Raw genomic sequence first — 14,653 nt, 5'->3', positions numbered from 1 at the left:
CGGTCAAGACAGAAGATGCACATGGCGAGGTAATACTATAATACCAGATACTGTACTTAAACATGCACATATATCGAAGTTGAGGCGGAGAAAATCATAATCATCACTACCGTCTGCGGTCTGAGTGTAGTACGCATATCTGTATAAAAGCAAGTTTTTTTAGGCCCAGCGATTCCGCCGAGGAGTGGAGTTTACATTCTGATTGCAACGCAACAATAGCGAACGTGTGTCCATGCAACAATTCACAGGCGAGGTCTCCTTTCTACTCCTCGTCAGACTCTTCCTCATCCGACTCCGCGTTCTCAAGCCACTCGAGGAACTTCTCGGCACTCTTGCGGACCTTGCGAGAAGTCTGCAAGTCCACGTACTTCTTGCTGGCCTTGCCGCACCAGGCCTTGAGGTTCTCCTCAGTAGCCAAGTCATTCTCGTAAACCTTGAGCAGAATGGCACTGACTGATGGGATGAGATTCGGCTTGTCAATACCGACGAACCGCTCAATACCACCCAGGAAAGCCTTCTCGTGGCGGTCAGAGGTGATCATCTTCTTCAGCATAGCGGCACGGGTGTCGATCTGCTTCACAATACTGTCGTCAAAGATACACTGTGCCAGAACAGCAGGAGTGCGGTGCTTGGACTCGATGCCAAGCTCCTTCGCCTTGAGGTAAATGTCGACGTCTTTGACCTTGGTAATACCGCCCTCCTCCTCAGCCTTCGACTCGATCCACTTGCCAAACTCCTCGAACGCATTGTCTCCGCCTTCGGCGTCATCGCCGTTCTCGATGACCAATGTGTTCTTCAGATCCTCTGGCAATGCCTGGGCACGCGCCTTGACGGCAGCCTCGGACATATCAACAGACCACTCGACCTCCTTCTCCTTGATTTCAGCGAGTTCCTTGGCCTCGGCATTGATTCTCCTGGTAAGATCATCGTCGCTGGCGTTGCCCTCGTCTTCAACCTCGTCCTCAACAGGGTCGGAGCCACTGTCGCCAGGACTGCCATCCTTCTCAAGAGTACCATTCCTCTCGGCTTCCTTGCGCGCCTTGCGATCTGCCTTTTTGGTAGACTTGTCCTTTTTGCCCTTCTTTGGCGCATCCTTGAGTATGTATCCCGAGAGCTTGTTGCGCAGATCGGCCTTGCTGATCTTGCCACACGCCTTGCAGTCGAAAAGAATCTCGCCATCCTTGATATTGACCACAGTCTCCGGGTTCTTGCATTCCTTGCACAGCACGAACTTGTTGATGAAACCGTCCAGATAATCCTGCAGCTTGCTAGCCTCGTGGGCGCCATTGATGATCCAGCGATCATCCTTGGGGTCGACGTTGGTCTGGGCGCCAAGCTCGAAGCCGAAGTATTTGATCACATAGTTTGGTGGACGAGCGAGCTGATATGCGACTTGGCTCAGGTTCACAATGACGGTTTTGATGCCGTTGCCTTTGCCTTCCACCTTGGACTGGATTTTCTCCATCTTGTAGCGGTAGAAGGGGTCAGCGACATCGCGACGGATGTTGACGTTGGCCATGACTGCGGTAGTGGGTGGCTGAATTTGGTGGGAGAAGTAGTGTGGCGGGATCGGTCGAGTTTACAGGGCGAAAGGCCGACGAGACATGCAGTAGACAGAAGCCAGCGTGTGCTGCCGCTGTCGTATGTTGCAGGGAATGGCCGTGGTGAAAGACGTGATGTCGGAGGTGGTGTTCAAGTCTCAGACAGCAGGTCTTAGACAGAGAGTCAACCGTTATTACGTTCGTGTCCGCTACTACGGGGTCTTCGCGTTATGCGGAATGGTTGCTGCACAGGCGGCGGTTCGACTTGAAAGGCGTTCGCGTGGGACGAATACATAAACCCTGTGCTCTGCTCGGGACGATGAGTCGGGGTTGATAAGAATCCTTTCGGAGGGAGGGTATGGTGATGGCGGCGGATGGTGGGCGGCGTGGCGTGGCCTCTTTGCGGTGTGGAAGTTTGTGATTGCTGGAAGCGCGTGCTGCTAATGGCTGCGGTACCGACGCAGGTGCGGATGAAGGCGGCAGGCGGTGGTGGTGGTGTTGGGTGGTGTCGATGCTGGAGGGAGAAAGGACGAGGAGGTGGAAGCGGAACAGAATATGAACCGCCGCCTCTGGCCGCACTAGGAGAATCTGGTCTGCACGTGTCTCTCGGGTAGGCTGCCGGTTTCCTGGCCGTCACGTGATAGCACCACCGGACAGCGACATCGACATCAGCTGGCCATATATGCTGCATCACATCAGTCGCACCGAATCAGTCATTTCCTTGGTTCTGGTATAATCAATGCCACCGCTGTGCAGGAGTTGAGCATATTTTTGTGATTCAGTCGTCGTCTGTGCTTCCAAGCTTCATCATCGAATCCAGGGTGCACATGAGCACGGGCACAAGACATATCTCGTATAACTATCACGATAACGTGGAATATACGCATGGTAGGTCCATGGATGATGGACGTGCGGAGGAGAGTCCATTGCTGGGATACTACTCTGTGATGCTTGCTTGTTCATCCCGACGGGCAATGCTCAATAGTAACAGCCGCCACTTTTGAACTTCACGATTCCGACAACGGAAGAACAACCCCTCCAAAACCTCCGAAAACTCCACCACCTCATCTAATAGCACAAACAGGCAGCGAATACCGTCATGGCGCCCCCAGAAGTCAACTATGCTCTATACTTGGTGACAGACTCTACACCTGCGATACTAGGAGACAAGGATCTGGTAGCTGTGGTCAAAGCGGCAGTCGATGGAGGTGAAGCACATCAAATTGATCCGGAAAATGCTCTTCTTACACATGATCAGGCGCCACCATTGTGCAGTATCGCGACAAGACGTCAGATACCGCAGACCTCGTGCGGATAGCTGCGCAGCTTCATCAAGTCACCAAGGCAGCTCGCGTGCCTTTGCTGATCAATGACCGGGTCGACGTGGCTCTTGCGGTGGGCGTGGAAGGTGTGCACATTGGCCAGGATGACATTGACCTGAAGTCTGCTCGCAGACTTCTTGGACCTCATGCCATCATTGGAGTGACCGCGAATAGCGAGGAAGAGGCCATCGCCGCCGCCAGAGATGGTGCAGACTATCTTGGCATCGGAACCGTCTTTGCAACACCTACCAAAGAGAACACGAAGTCGATCATCGGGACCGCTGGAGTTCAGCTCATCCTCGCCTCGCTCGCCGAGAAAGGTCTTGACGTCAAGACTGTCTGCATTGGCGGCATCAACGCATCAAACGCCCAGCGCGTCCTGTACCAGACAGCTTCGAAAAACAAGAACCTTGATGGAGTTGCCGTCGTGAGCGCGATAATGGGAGTTGCAGATGCGAAGGAGGCTGCCTTGAAGCTGCGAGATCTGATTGAGACACCACCACCGTTCGTCGTCAGTAGCACGAAGAGGCCATTATCCTCGGACGACGTGATTGCGAGAGCTCCAGACCTCGTGCAACGCCTGGCTGGGCGAAAGCCACTATGCCATAATATGACTAACCTTGTAGTCCAGAACTTTGCAGCGAATGTGGCACTTGCAATTGGAGCTTCGCCCATCATGTCCAACAATGGTCTGGAAGCTCCCGATCTTGCCGGCCTAGGTGGTGCTCTTGTCATCAACATGGGTACAGTGACGCCCGAAATGAGAGACAACTATCTGAAGGCATTGTCGGCCTACAATGCTTTGGGAGGACCTGTACTGTATGATCCAGTGGGCGCTGGTGCAACGCAGCAACGCCGAGATGGAGTCAAGACGCTGCTGGCTGGAGGCTACTTCACTGTGATCAAAGGGAATGAAGGCGAGATTCGTACAGTCGCTGGCGCCACCGGCTTTCAGCAGCATGGCGTGGACTCCGGAGCCTCACAGTTATCTTTGGATGAGAGGATACACCTGGTCAAAGCCACAGCTGCGAGAGAACACAATGTTGTTCTCATGACCGGCTCAACCGACGTCATCTCGGACGGCGAGCGAAGTCTCGCAATCAGTAATGGACACCCATTCCTCGGCGAGATAACTGGAAGTGGATGTACTCTAGGCACCACGATAGCAAGTTTTCTTGCAATCGAGCGAGAAGATCCTCTACTGGCCGCAGTCACGGCGATTCTCATGTACGAGATCGCCGCCGAACGAGCTGCCGTAAGAGACGACGTCAAGGGTCCGGGGACGTTCGTGCCGGCTTTCATCGATGAGCTGTACAGGATACGACAAGAGAGCGTAGGAGGTAATGGTTTGTGGTCTCAGACAGCAAAGATAGCAATCATTTAGAACAATAAGCCTGAATAAGGTAATTACCTATTTAATTGATTCTCCAATTATCCAAAAGCTCGTCCCGTCTTGGCAGCGGTGTTATTTCACCGTTTAACCTCGCCGCACCCTTGTCCAGAACTCGACGCGATTGATGAACACCAACATTGATTTATTTTACTAACGACTGCACACGCACATCATGGCAGAAGTGTATGATGATCGCACCGAGTCCAATAATGCGTCCACTGACAGACGGCGCAGCATCGCATCCGCAGTCGCACTCCCCGATTCCGAGGACGTTGTCAAGCGTGCCACGAGTAATGGCATGAAGCGGCGACAATCCGACGTGGCAGACGACATCGATGGTAGCAGCAAGAGACAGCGCACAAGTCCGGGTAAGACATCACCGCGATCGAGATCAAGATCAGCAGCAAAAGAAGGGGGAGAAGTCGCGTCCTCAGCAGCGCGAGCACGATCCACCTCTCCAACCGAGTCGAAGAACGGCAGCGCTTCCAAGCCGGAGACATCAGCAGAGAAAGATCGCGAAGGTGGCGGTCGCAGAAAGAACACGGTGGTCAAGGCGCCAGACGAAAAGCAGCGCAGTAAGCGCCTGTTTGGCGCACTTCTAGGGAACTTGAACCGGCCCAGTGATAGGACATCGAAGAGACGCGCGGAAATCGAGCAACGGAAGAAAGCTGAGCTTCAGAAGCAGGATGACGAACGCCTCGAGGATCGCCAGAGGAGGCTCGAGCGGCTGGCCATCCAGCGGAAGAACGAACAACTTGAGGTAGACGAGCGAGATGTGGGTGCCCCAGCTGCATGAAATATACGGAGAGGAGTCACTGACTTTTTGACCAGATGCACATCCGGCACAAGCACATGCTGAGTACTGCAAACTTTTTGCAGACTAAAGCCACCCCGAAGCTGGTATGTAGAAGTGATTACACGATCTCAAGGAACACCCAGCTGATGAATGCAGTACTATCGACCTTGGGATCTCCTTGATGACGAAGAAGATCTCATCGAGCGACAGTTGAAGGAAGCCCAAGCGCAAATAGATCGAGAGCTTATCGAGTGGGAGACCGAGAAGTGCAGACGATTGGGCATCACCAAAGACCTTCTTAATATGGCCCCATCCACTTCTGCTCCGTGCCAAGCCCGACAGGATACAAACGACAAAGTCGGGAACAGCACATCACCTCATGAGGCATTTGAGGATGCTGCGATAGCGAAGAGTGGTTCCAACAAGGACGAGGAGATGGCGGCGAAAAACACTAATATCCAGCCCGAGCAGGAATCTACCACTAATGACGAAATTTCCGATCGACCAGTTGAAGGGCCCGAGTGTCTAGCAGCTTCGCCTCACAATCCTAACAGCGTGGTTGATGGAGGCGCAGCAAAACAAGTCAGTACGTCAGGAGAAGTCGAGACGAAAGAATCAGAGAAGCAGCGAAAGACCGAGGTAAATAACGGCACATCCGTCGATCGCGAAGAGACAGAGACGACTCCCAGTTGCGGAACGAGAGCCGCCCTTGATGGCGATGCAAAGGACGAGAAAGACGAGCTTGACGATGATGGTGACCACGTGGTGAAGGGCGATGAAGACGATGTAATTTATTGAGGTACTGGGATACATGCTCTGAGTATGGCATCCCTGCCATACTGCCACAGAATGCCTTGGTTTGGTGTGGTTTGAGTTGCAGTCATACATACATACCTACCATGTGCAGGTAAACGGGGCACTACTACAAGCGCATCGCCAGCTTTGGTGATGGGAGATTTCGGAGGAAGAAAAGCCGCAGATGATGATGATGACGATGATGCAGAGGTGGGCGCGCCAGATACGTCACAAAACAAAGTACCGTATATTCGATATTGACCAGAATAAAGCCAGAACCCGATCCAAGATGGGTAGGTATTATTGAAATATACAAAAGATTTCCCATTCCATGTTATCCAGAAAAGCCTATCTGAACTACATAGGTACCTATCTTACCTACCCAGTAGATCTATTACCGGCTTCGAACACGTCGTCCTTAAGACTCAAAATGGGAAGCAGGAAACATATGATATAGGTATCCCTATAAATCTGCCTAAGGTAGGTACTAGCCCTTTTTCGACTAGTGCAACTGCTGTTATAACTACCTACTACTATTCCTACTGAATTTCTAGTTTATTTGTTTTCACTCGACTAGGTTCCTACCTACCTATATGCGAGGGAGCGATCTTCTTGAGGTAGTTATTGTCTTTTCGAGGCAGTCTGATACTCTTAGCAGAAATTAATAGATAGACAACGAACGATACTGGGCGCTAGACATTATCGGATATGGATAAATCGAAGAACGCCCCTAAGCTCGCGAAGCACGTTCTTAAGCTCTAGTAGTACGAGTGCCGAGATTAGTAGGGTAGAGTGAGGTAAGGTAAAGGTACGGTAAGGTAATACTACCTATCAACATCTCAATACGTCTTCTCAAAGACTCTTTTTGCCAAACCCGCAAAGTCCAAGTTTTCTTTTTCGTCCACAATCTCCCACAAGTTGGGCTGCGTAAACACAGCAAGCGTGTTTCGCGCAATCTTCCTCTCCTGGCCATCGTCTCCCACGACACCAGCGGGTCCGCGGACAAAATGCGGTACAGCTCGGAATTTGCCTCTGGTAATTAGCTGCAAGGCCTCGCCGGTTTGGAACGCGAGACAATCTCGTGGAATGTGGACTTGAGTGGTTCGACCAGCTCGGTCTTTGATCCAGAGTCCGGCTTTGGGATCCGGATGGTGGTCCAGTTCGGGAAGATTTGCCAGTCGTCCATCTGGCGCTCGCGCGGCGTCTGGTGCTGTAGGCGAGGACATGGATTCGTCGATAAACATATTACTGGTCAGACCGGTCAAAGCTCCCAGATCTGAATGTGTGCCACACCAATCATCATCGCCCTTTTCTGCGGAACCTGGTGCTTTTGGTGGAGGAGGAAAGTAGTGCAAGAGTCTTGCTTTGGTGCTCACACTCCCTCTGACAATGTTCTCGAGCGTACCATCTCGGTAGTCCTCGAGCTTTGCTACGCCATATCGGTCACAGCTTCTAGCTACTAAGCCAGCTACATCGACGATCAAGCGACAGAGCTTTTCGAAGAGTGCTTCGAATCCAGGCAACACATCCTCGCTTGGCCATACGTTGGGGCTCGTCATGTCTGGAATGTGCGGAAACAGTTCTCGTGCCTTGGCTTCTGGCTTTCCGTCTGCTGAGTGGATGGGTTGAACGTAGTAGGAACCTTTAAAGGTATCGAATTGGCCATTGTCGAGCTTTTCTTTACCGCAAGACCAGCCGACGTTGTAGCGTGCTGCAGGGATTTCGACCTTTTCTGAAATGAGACAAAGTCAGCTTCTAGGTAGTCAGTGAACGACCACTGAAGATGCAAGTCTCGAAATACAGTAATTATGATCTAAGCATCAGCCGAGCCTCTTGCAGATTCCGACGTGATCTGCCATATGTGAAGTCACCTTTACAAGGTCTATGATCATGATCATGATCATCAACACCAACACCAACACCACCAACACCACCACCAACTCCTCCTCCTCATAAAAACTCACCTAATTCCTCCCTCGGCAAGTTCGCCAAGTAACTAGCATAACTCAACAACGACCTTCTCAAACCCACAAACTCCTCGGGTAAATCTCGCACGAGGATGATGCCCAAACTGTCTGCCCCAAACGCTTGCTCGAGAGTATCGAGCGAGACGGTGCCATTCTGGAGTTCTTGGAGAGATACCGAGACCGCGCTTGGGGGTCGGCTGGGTGGAGCAAGAGAGCCCATTGTTGAGATGAATGCTGTGTATTCTGGTGGCGGGACGAGAATGAGCCAAGGGAGAACGTGGATTTCGAAAAAGGTCTGGGGAATCGAGGGTGAGAAGGAACTTGGAAAGGAGAAATGATTTGGTGTGTGTGTGAGAGAGAGAGAGAGAGAGATGTGAAGTGACAAACCATGTATGCCTGTTATCGGAGATGACCGAGAATGCCAAGAATATAACTGCCTTCCCATTTGGGCGCTGCAATTGAAAATAAAGCTGTACATTGAGAATACCTTATAATAGCTTTCTCAATCTGTCCGTCCATAAAATAGTGGCCGACAGACAGATGATGATAACAGCAAGTAGAGCCTCGATAAAGACGCCACAAAACGCGAATCCCAGAATCCATTCAGACCTCCCAGCCCAGCCGTGGCGTTCAGGGGTGCTTACTGCGCACCAAAACACCTACGCTAAGTCCCATTTGCCCATTTCGTATCATCGCGACGAACCAAACAAAATTCAGAGGTTTTCTTTTTCTTTTTTTTTCACTTCTTCTCGGCAACTCCATTTGCGGCACGCCGCTCATCTCCAAAGCAGAGCATTCTAACCTCGCAATCCTCACTTCCACTCGCAACTCTACTGTCTGACAACCATGAGCACGTAATGGGTCCCTGATGGCCAGTAAAGGTCCTGTCACATTTGCCGGTGCGCGGGTCCCAGACTTTCATCATCTTATCCTCACTGCCCGAGATGAGTCTGAGGTGGTCGGCTGACAATGCCCAGATGCCTTCCACGTGTCCAAAGAACGTGCGAATGCACGCCTGAGCGCGGGGAAAGTGAGAATTGGTGAGCGGATCCGTAGGAAGGATAGAAGAGCCGACTTGACCACAATCCGACGTACCCTCCTGCCCAAAACCTGCGGTCTTGAAGTGAGTGTCCCACAGACGAATGGTCGAGTCTAAAGCGCCAGTGATCATGTATCGCGGTGGTGCTGCTCTGTCCTCATCATGTGGCCAGAACTGGGGGGCTGCGTCCAGGTTGTGATGATTGTGTTCTCTATGCGAAGGAGCAATGGTAACGGAACTGATACTACTAGTATCGTCATCCTTGTCGTTCGGAGTAAGAACAATATCGTCCAGGTTGAACTCTGGTGGCATAGGCACCACTTGCTGCACTTGGCCGACGTGACCGGTGAATTCTCGAATACACTGTCTGCTATCCAGATCCCATATGCGGACGGTGAGATCGTCGGATGCGGAGAAGAGCGTGCGAGAGGCGTCGTCAATCTTCACGCTGTTCACCCAATCCTGGTGGCCTCGGAGCAAAAATGTTTGGCCAGTGGTCAAGTCCCAGACACGGATATTCTTATCCTGAGACCCTGAAGCCTGGTATCTTTGTGTGAAATTCACAGTGATGACTCCGGCATCATGTGCTTGCCATGTCTTGAGCAGCTTTCCTTCCCTCCAGTTCCATATCTTGACGGTCGAGTCGAGACTGCCGGTGACGAGTCTGTCTCCGCTGAATTGCAGCGCGCGAATGCCGGCGGTGTGGCCAGTGAGAGTTCGAATGACTTCTCCGGTGTCAATGTCCCAAATCTTCACAGTCGTGTCGTATGAACCCGTGATCAAGACATTATCTTCAAATTGCAGGCACATGACTCCATTGGTGTGGCCCTTGAAGACCTTGGTGGTACATCGTCCGTTCTTCCACGCGGTGCTCACCTTGAAGCGGTCCTTGTACACATCTTTCCAAGGTCGCTTGCGAGGTGCAAAGTATGCATCGTTGCCTTCGACACCGACGGGGACACTCTCTTGCGACGATATGGAACAATGTCGTTTGGCAAGCTCCGGTGAGATACTGGCAGCGCCTTCACGTGAGCGCTTCAAGCCACGACTGCTGCTCGCCTCTCCGTCGAGCATCTCCGGCGGACCCATGGTCAGTGATTCGAAGTCCTCGGGAATGGGAGTGATGTTGGGTGACCACTGATTCAGTCCTCTACCCGTAGCCCTCAACTGTATCTGTCTCTTTTCGATTCTCAATCTTTTCCTCTCTAGCAGAGGCAGACCCCAGCCACACTTGTTGCACTTTCTGTCAATGTGCTGCTCACACATCTTGTGCCACACGACGTCGTCATCCGCCAAGGTCCTCCATCGTTGGCTCACCTGGGCGGCCTTGCAGAGCGAAGTGGTGTCCAGGTAGCACAAGATCTTAAAGCCTAGCTCAGCTGGAAGGGCCGAGAGGAAGTCAATCTTGATGAGATCGCGGATGTTGGCGGAGATGAAGGAGAGCTGAGGAAAGCAGCACTGGGTGAGAATGCCCTGCAGCATGAGTTTGCGATGCTTGGCAGGCGCAGCAGAGAAGGAAGACCAGACTTGGGAGATGACTTGCTGGTCCATCTGTGGCAGACCGGACAGCTCGTCCTGCAACTGCTCCATGGACGTCTCGTTTGCTTGACGGCGGCACTTGATGTCCGGGTGGTGTCGGTAGCAGAATTTGGTGTTTGGTCTCTGTTCTTCCGCGTCGTGCTCGTGGTGGTGGTGGTGGTCTTTGTGAGAGTGCGAGGCACTGCTGTCAGCGATGGGGGGGTTGTAGGAGGCGGGAATGTGTTCGTGGAGGAAGGTGGACAGGTTCATGTCGGCGTGCTTGTTCGGGGGGTGCTGCAACTTGCGACTGCTTTCGTGATCGTGGTGGCCGTGGCCGTGACCATGGTCACATTCGTGCCGTTCTTCGGCCATCACGACAGATTCCGCCATGAGGCGTGATGGGGGAAGGTGCTGGGTCTCATCCAACCGCTACCAGGGTTCGAGTAGGTAGTCTCTGGAGAGGTGTGCCGCAGTGGCGCAGGGACGGAGAGTTCGGAGATGTGCGCTCAGTGTTGAATGCGCTGTAGGGTAATGTCAGGTAAGTACTAGGTAGAAGTACAGCTACATGTAGCTAGGTACGCAGCCACTCGTCGTCTTCAAGTCGGCGGGCAGAAGCAAATACCTACGTGCTACCTTCGTTATCTTACACAGACACACGTATGCACTCGCGCACACAAAGAAGCAATAAAAGAAGGTCGTTGGCGCGGATGAGCCGGTGCGAAACAGGGAAGAGGAAGGTCGCGGCCGTGGCAGTTGGTGAAGTAAGGTAGCTGTAGTGTGCACCAGTGGGATGAGGTGTGTTGGTGGAGGAAGGCGTGATGAGTAAGTAAGGCACGTGTAGTACCTTAGTAGCTAGTGTGGCGACACTTTTTTTGTTGCTTGTGCCATTCGGGATGGCGATGAGGTGCTCACTGCTCCCGTCTGGCGCGAGAAAGACGTCCGAGCGGCAGCTCACGCCATCACAAAAGTCACAACCACCAACAACTTCCGCTAACTTCTTTGTGCTCTTCCATTCTATTGGACGCCGCTCTGGTCTCTCTTACTGCTTGGCTCAGGCACGAATTGAGGCAACGACACTGACATTCTCTGCAGACCTGCCCGTCAATGCGAGTGAGTTCGTTACCTAGTACCTCCTATCGACGCCTGACCGCTACTTCTTCCTATTAATTACCTTACCTTAGGTACGTTACCTTAGTTGCCCTTAACTATATTTGACTTACATTAACTAGAACTCGAACTAGAACTAAGGTAGGTTTGCCTTATGCAACCTTGCAGACCCCGAGCACCTCCGGGCCGGAGCTCGGGATGAGCTGCCGTCGGGTGGCTGAAAGCTTACCTAAGGTAGGTGTAAGCTGAGGTGAACTACCTGTACCAGTAACTGCAACTGCCTTGACTCGTTCACCTTCATTCTGGTCCACATCCCCCATACCTAGGATAGCATGACCAACCACTATCCATCTTATTACAGATCCAATGTTTCTCGCTGATTTTGGAACTGTCTCCGGTCAATTCATCTAAAGTGGAATCGCTGGCAGCGACGAACGTGTCAGCGATATGAGCTCGTCATCTACCACCACATCAGCCGAACATTCTGCGTCGCCATCGCCATCGCCGTCGCCATCACCACCGCAGTCGCCCATCATAGACCAGGCGCCAGGCTTGCAGGATCTGATAACGCATTTTGTGAACGCGAAGAGATCTCTCACCGCCACCAGCCATGTCTATCGTGCTAATGAGCTCGTCACGAATTCCAGGTCGCTCATAGAGGAAATAGCCATCCTCAATGCCAAGAACATTTACGTCAGACGACGCGTGGATGAGCAAGTCGAGACTCTGAGTGCCATCCGAGAAGCCCTGGTGGAAGATGGCAGCCAGGTCTCCAATGAGTTCGATCAAACCATCGCGGACCTGGACAAGGCTCACGCGCGACTGGACAAGACCTTGACCCAGCTGCGAAAGACTATTGTATCTGAGAGGCATCCTTTGTCACGACAGCGTACGAATGACACAATCACAGACGCTTCCACAACTGTAGATGAGGATGAGAACAAGACGCTGTTCGACTTCATTGATGAAGACACCCACGACACTTTGTTGTCTGCTCTGCGTGATCTGATAGACCACTACAACAATGCTCGGGGCGATCTGAACGATAGTCTGTCCACCTTTGACTTGTCCCTCCATTCCATTACCGACAGACTTGCGGAAACCGTGGATGGTGGGGGCACGTCCACACTCTCGCCGGACAAACCCACCATCTACGATAACGGGCCACCGCCTTCCATTCCCCAGCTGTTTCGCGACATGGAAGAACACGCCACAGAAATGGCAGGTCTGCTTGACAACCTAGTCAACCATTATGACCTCTGTGTCCGAGCTCTTCGCTACACCGAAGGCGGTGGCGAGGCCGCACGAGCAGCCACATTAGATATGAAGGACGCCACTCCAGGCGCAGAGGAGAGCTTATACCGCAAGACCGTCGCCGAACCCATCTCCGACCACGAACGAACCGAAATGCTTCACGTTCTCGTCAAAGACGCACATGAAGTGGATGACGTGATCGTGGAGATTCGCGACCGAGCCGCGGAGATGGAAGATCAATATTCCTTGCTTGCGAAACACGCCGCCAAAGTTCAAAGCCAGAGTCATACTAGTAAGCAGGTAGTAGAGAGCATCCGCGAAATCCGCGCTGCCATACCAACTCAACTCGAGGCGGCGGGACATTTCCGTGCCAGATGGGAGGGAATCAGAGTGGAGATTGCAGGCAAGACGAAAGAATTGGCAGAACTCAGCATTTTTTACGAACAGTTTCTGTCGGGCTATGGGAAACTTCTGCGAGAGGTGGAAAGGCGGAAAGTGAGTGATTTGGCCATGAGGAAGATTGCAGACAAGGCTCGCAAAGAGTTGGACCGATTGAGTGAGACTGATCGCCTGGCTAGAGAGGAGTTCATGGAGGATGTCGGTGTCTATCTGCCACGAGATCTGGGAGTCTGGCACGGTTTGGATGACGATGGAATGAGATGGGAAGTCCGACCGGTGTATGATGAGCATGTTGGAGAAGAGGATGCGGGAGCAAGTCAGCCGAGACTGATGGATGGGTCGTGAGTATGTACAGGTAGTTCTCTGCACCTATGGCATCCCCGGCGACAGTGCAGGCGGATGCATACCGTTTTACTTCCCACCCGTGCCCGCATGTTGCGCTTCCTGTCATGTCTGCTACCAGCTTGCTCTAATGTCGTAGCTTGGGTATTGTCCTTTCCAGTCGCATCCTTGCACTACGCCTCAAACGCCATACCCGCTGCTCTCCACTGGCGCAGTGAGCCAGGGTTCACAAAGCCCAGGGAACTCAATCCTCAAGATCAGCTCGATCACGCCCGCTGTCCACAATTCGTGGCACCGTTTCCAGCACGACTGCTCCACTCAAGCACTGTGCGGCTGCCATGCTTTCTGTGGCGTGTATCTCAGTCGTAGCTTGACTTCCACGCAGTCCAGCCAATCCATATTGTCACGCCCTTTTCTTTTTTCTTTTAAACTCCACCGCCTCATCTCCCCTGATCATACTCGTCTCCATACTGCTTATCCCCAATCTGTTGTTTTCCAAAGCCACCCCTTCCAGGATCATATTCCTCACGATACTCATCTCTCACTTGACCCCCACTTCTCCCTCGCCCATACTGTCTGCCCTCGGAAAATCCCTCGTCCAGGTCCGTTCGAATAATTCTCTCGTCTAATTTCGTCCCTCCCACATACTTGAGACAATCCAGCGCGTCTTCGTGCGTGTAGTATTCTACGAAACAGAATCCACACGGTGTCTTTGCGAAGCGATCGAGACCCATGACTAGACGTTTGATCTCTCCGCAGGTGCTGAAGAGGGAGTGGATTTGTTCTTCGGTGGTGTAGAAGGAGAGATTGCCGACGTAGAGGGTGGTCGCGTTTTGGAGCTTTTCTTCGAGGTCGGGAGACGCTGCGCGAGCGGAGCCATCGGTGGGTTCATCGGCCGGGTTGCGCTTACGTTTCTTGTACTGTAGGGAGCATGTGTTAGCGGGTTGAAGTGATGGGTTGTTCGATGATGTAAATGGATAGATGTATGTACCTTGCTCATGGCATAGGAAGACGGCTTGTCGAGACGCTCGACCGTACTGCGCATTTGAAACTGCGACACCATCTTGCCAGAGGAGATTTTGTTGTGCTTGCGAGTGACCTTAAGGTGAGGCAGCTGGAGCTTGGAGGATGAAGTGTGAACGCGCAGCTGTAGGCTAGATTTGATCAAGCCTAGCTCCGG

The 14,653-nt window shown here is 52.4% G+C and overlaps 7 protein-coding genes across 7 annotated transcripts; 3 read left to right on the top strand and 4 right to left on the bottom strand.

Annotated features, from left to right (window-relative positions):
- Positions 1-23: 23 nt before the first annotated feature.
- Positions 24-2,043, bottom strand: SEPMUDRAFT_148657 (eIF-5_eIF-2B-domain-containing protein). The gene has a single exon (XM_016905061.1). It carries the CDS (start codon positions 1,517-1,519, stop codon positions 263-265), a length of 1,257 nt encoding a protein of 418 aa, XP_016761433.1. The 5' UTR covers positions 1,520-2,043; the 3' UTR covers positions 24-262.
- Positions 2,044-2,349: 306 nt separating this feature from the next.
- Positions 2,350-4,247, top strand: SEPMUDRAFT_64131 (Hydroxyethylthiazole kinase; the record flags this gene model as incomplete). Its single annotated transcript, XM_016909669.1, has 3 exons — positions 2,350-2,429; positions 2,626-2,749; positions 2,800-4,247. The coding sequence occupies exons 1-3, from the start codon at positions 2,427-2,429 to the stop codon at positions 4,245-4,247; spliced, it is 1,575 nt and encodes a 524-aa protein (XP_016761432.1). The 5' UTR covers positions 2,350-2,426.
- Positions 4,248-4,422: 175 nt separating this feature from the next.
- Positions 4,423-6,121, top strand: SEPMUDRAFT_132641 (uncharacterized protein). Its single transcript, XM_016902505.1, has 4 exons — positions 4,423-4,439; positions 4,491-5,031; positions 5,088-5,156; positions 5,209-6,121. The coding sequence occupies exons 1-4, from the start codon at positions 4,429-4,431 to the stop codon at positions 5,848-5,850; spliced, it is 1,263 nt and encodes a 420-aa protein (XP_016761431.1). The 5' UTR covers positions 4,423-4,428; the 3' UTR covers positions 5,851-6,121.
- A 523-nt stretch (positions 6,122-6,644) lies between these two features.
- SEPMUDRAFT_132640 (Clavaminate synthase-like protein) lies at positions 6,645-8,150 on the bottom strand. The gene is made up of 2 exons (XM_016902504.1): positions 7,812-8,150; positions 6,645-7,579 (listed from the first exon to the last, which is right to left on the bottom strand). The coding sequence occupies exons 1-2, from the start codon at positions 8,032-8,034 to the stop codon at positions 6,687-6,689; spliced, it is 1,116 nt and encodes a 371-aa protein (XP_016761430.1). The 5' UTR covers positions 8,035-8,150; the 3' UTR covers positions 6,645-6,686.
- A 42-nt stretch (positions 8,151-8,192) lies between these two features.
- Positions 8,193-11,158, bottom strand: SEPMUDRAFT_148654 (WD40 repeat-like protein). The gene is made up of 2 exons (XM_016905060.1): positions 10,994-11,158; positions 8,193-10,892 (listed from the first exon to the last, which is right to left on the bottom strand). Exon 2 carries the CDS (start codon positions 10,759-10,761, stop codon positions 8,554-8,556), a length of 2,208 nt encoding a protein of 735 aa, XP_016761429.1. The 5' UTR covers positions 10,762-10,892; positions 10,994-11,158; the 3' UTR covers positions 8,193-8,553.
- A 649-nt stretch (positions 11,159-11,807) lies between these two features.
- On the top strand, positions 11,808-14,555 carry SEPMUDRAFT_125135 (uncharacterized protein). The gene is made up of 2 exons (XM_016901956.1): positions 11,808-14,395; positions 14,467-14,555. The coding sequence occupies exon 1, from the start codon at positions 11,926-11,928 to the stop codon at positions 13,474-13,476; it is 1,551 nt and encodes a 516-aa protein (XP_016761427.1). The 5' UTR covers positions 11,808-11,925; the 3' UTR covers positions 13,477-14,395; positions 14,467-14,555.
- SEPMUDRAFT_42115 (nuclear cap binding protein subunit 2) lies at positions 13,914-14,518 on the bottom strand (the record flags this gene model as incomplete). Its single annotated transcript, XM_016908857.1, has 2 exons — positions 13,914-14,393; positions 14,465-14,518. 2 exons carry the CDS (start codon positions 14,516-14,518, stop codon positions 13,914-13,916), a joined length of 534 nt encoding a protein of 177 aa, XP_016761428.1.
- Positions 14,556-14,653: the final 98 nt, after the last annotated feature.

This window comes from Sphaerulina musiva (genome assembly GCF_000320565.1).
Source record: "Sphaerulina musiva SO2202 unplaced genomic scaffold SEPMUscaffold_4, whole genome shotgun sequence".
Classification (NCBI taxonomy): Eukaryota; Fungi; Ascomycota; class Dothideomycetes; order Mycosphaerellales; family Mycosphaerellaceae; genus Sphaerulina; species Sphaerulina musiva.
The sequence above is the reverse complement of the archived record's forward strand: the minus strand, read 5'-3'. Positions and strand labels throughout refer to the sequence as shown.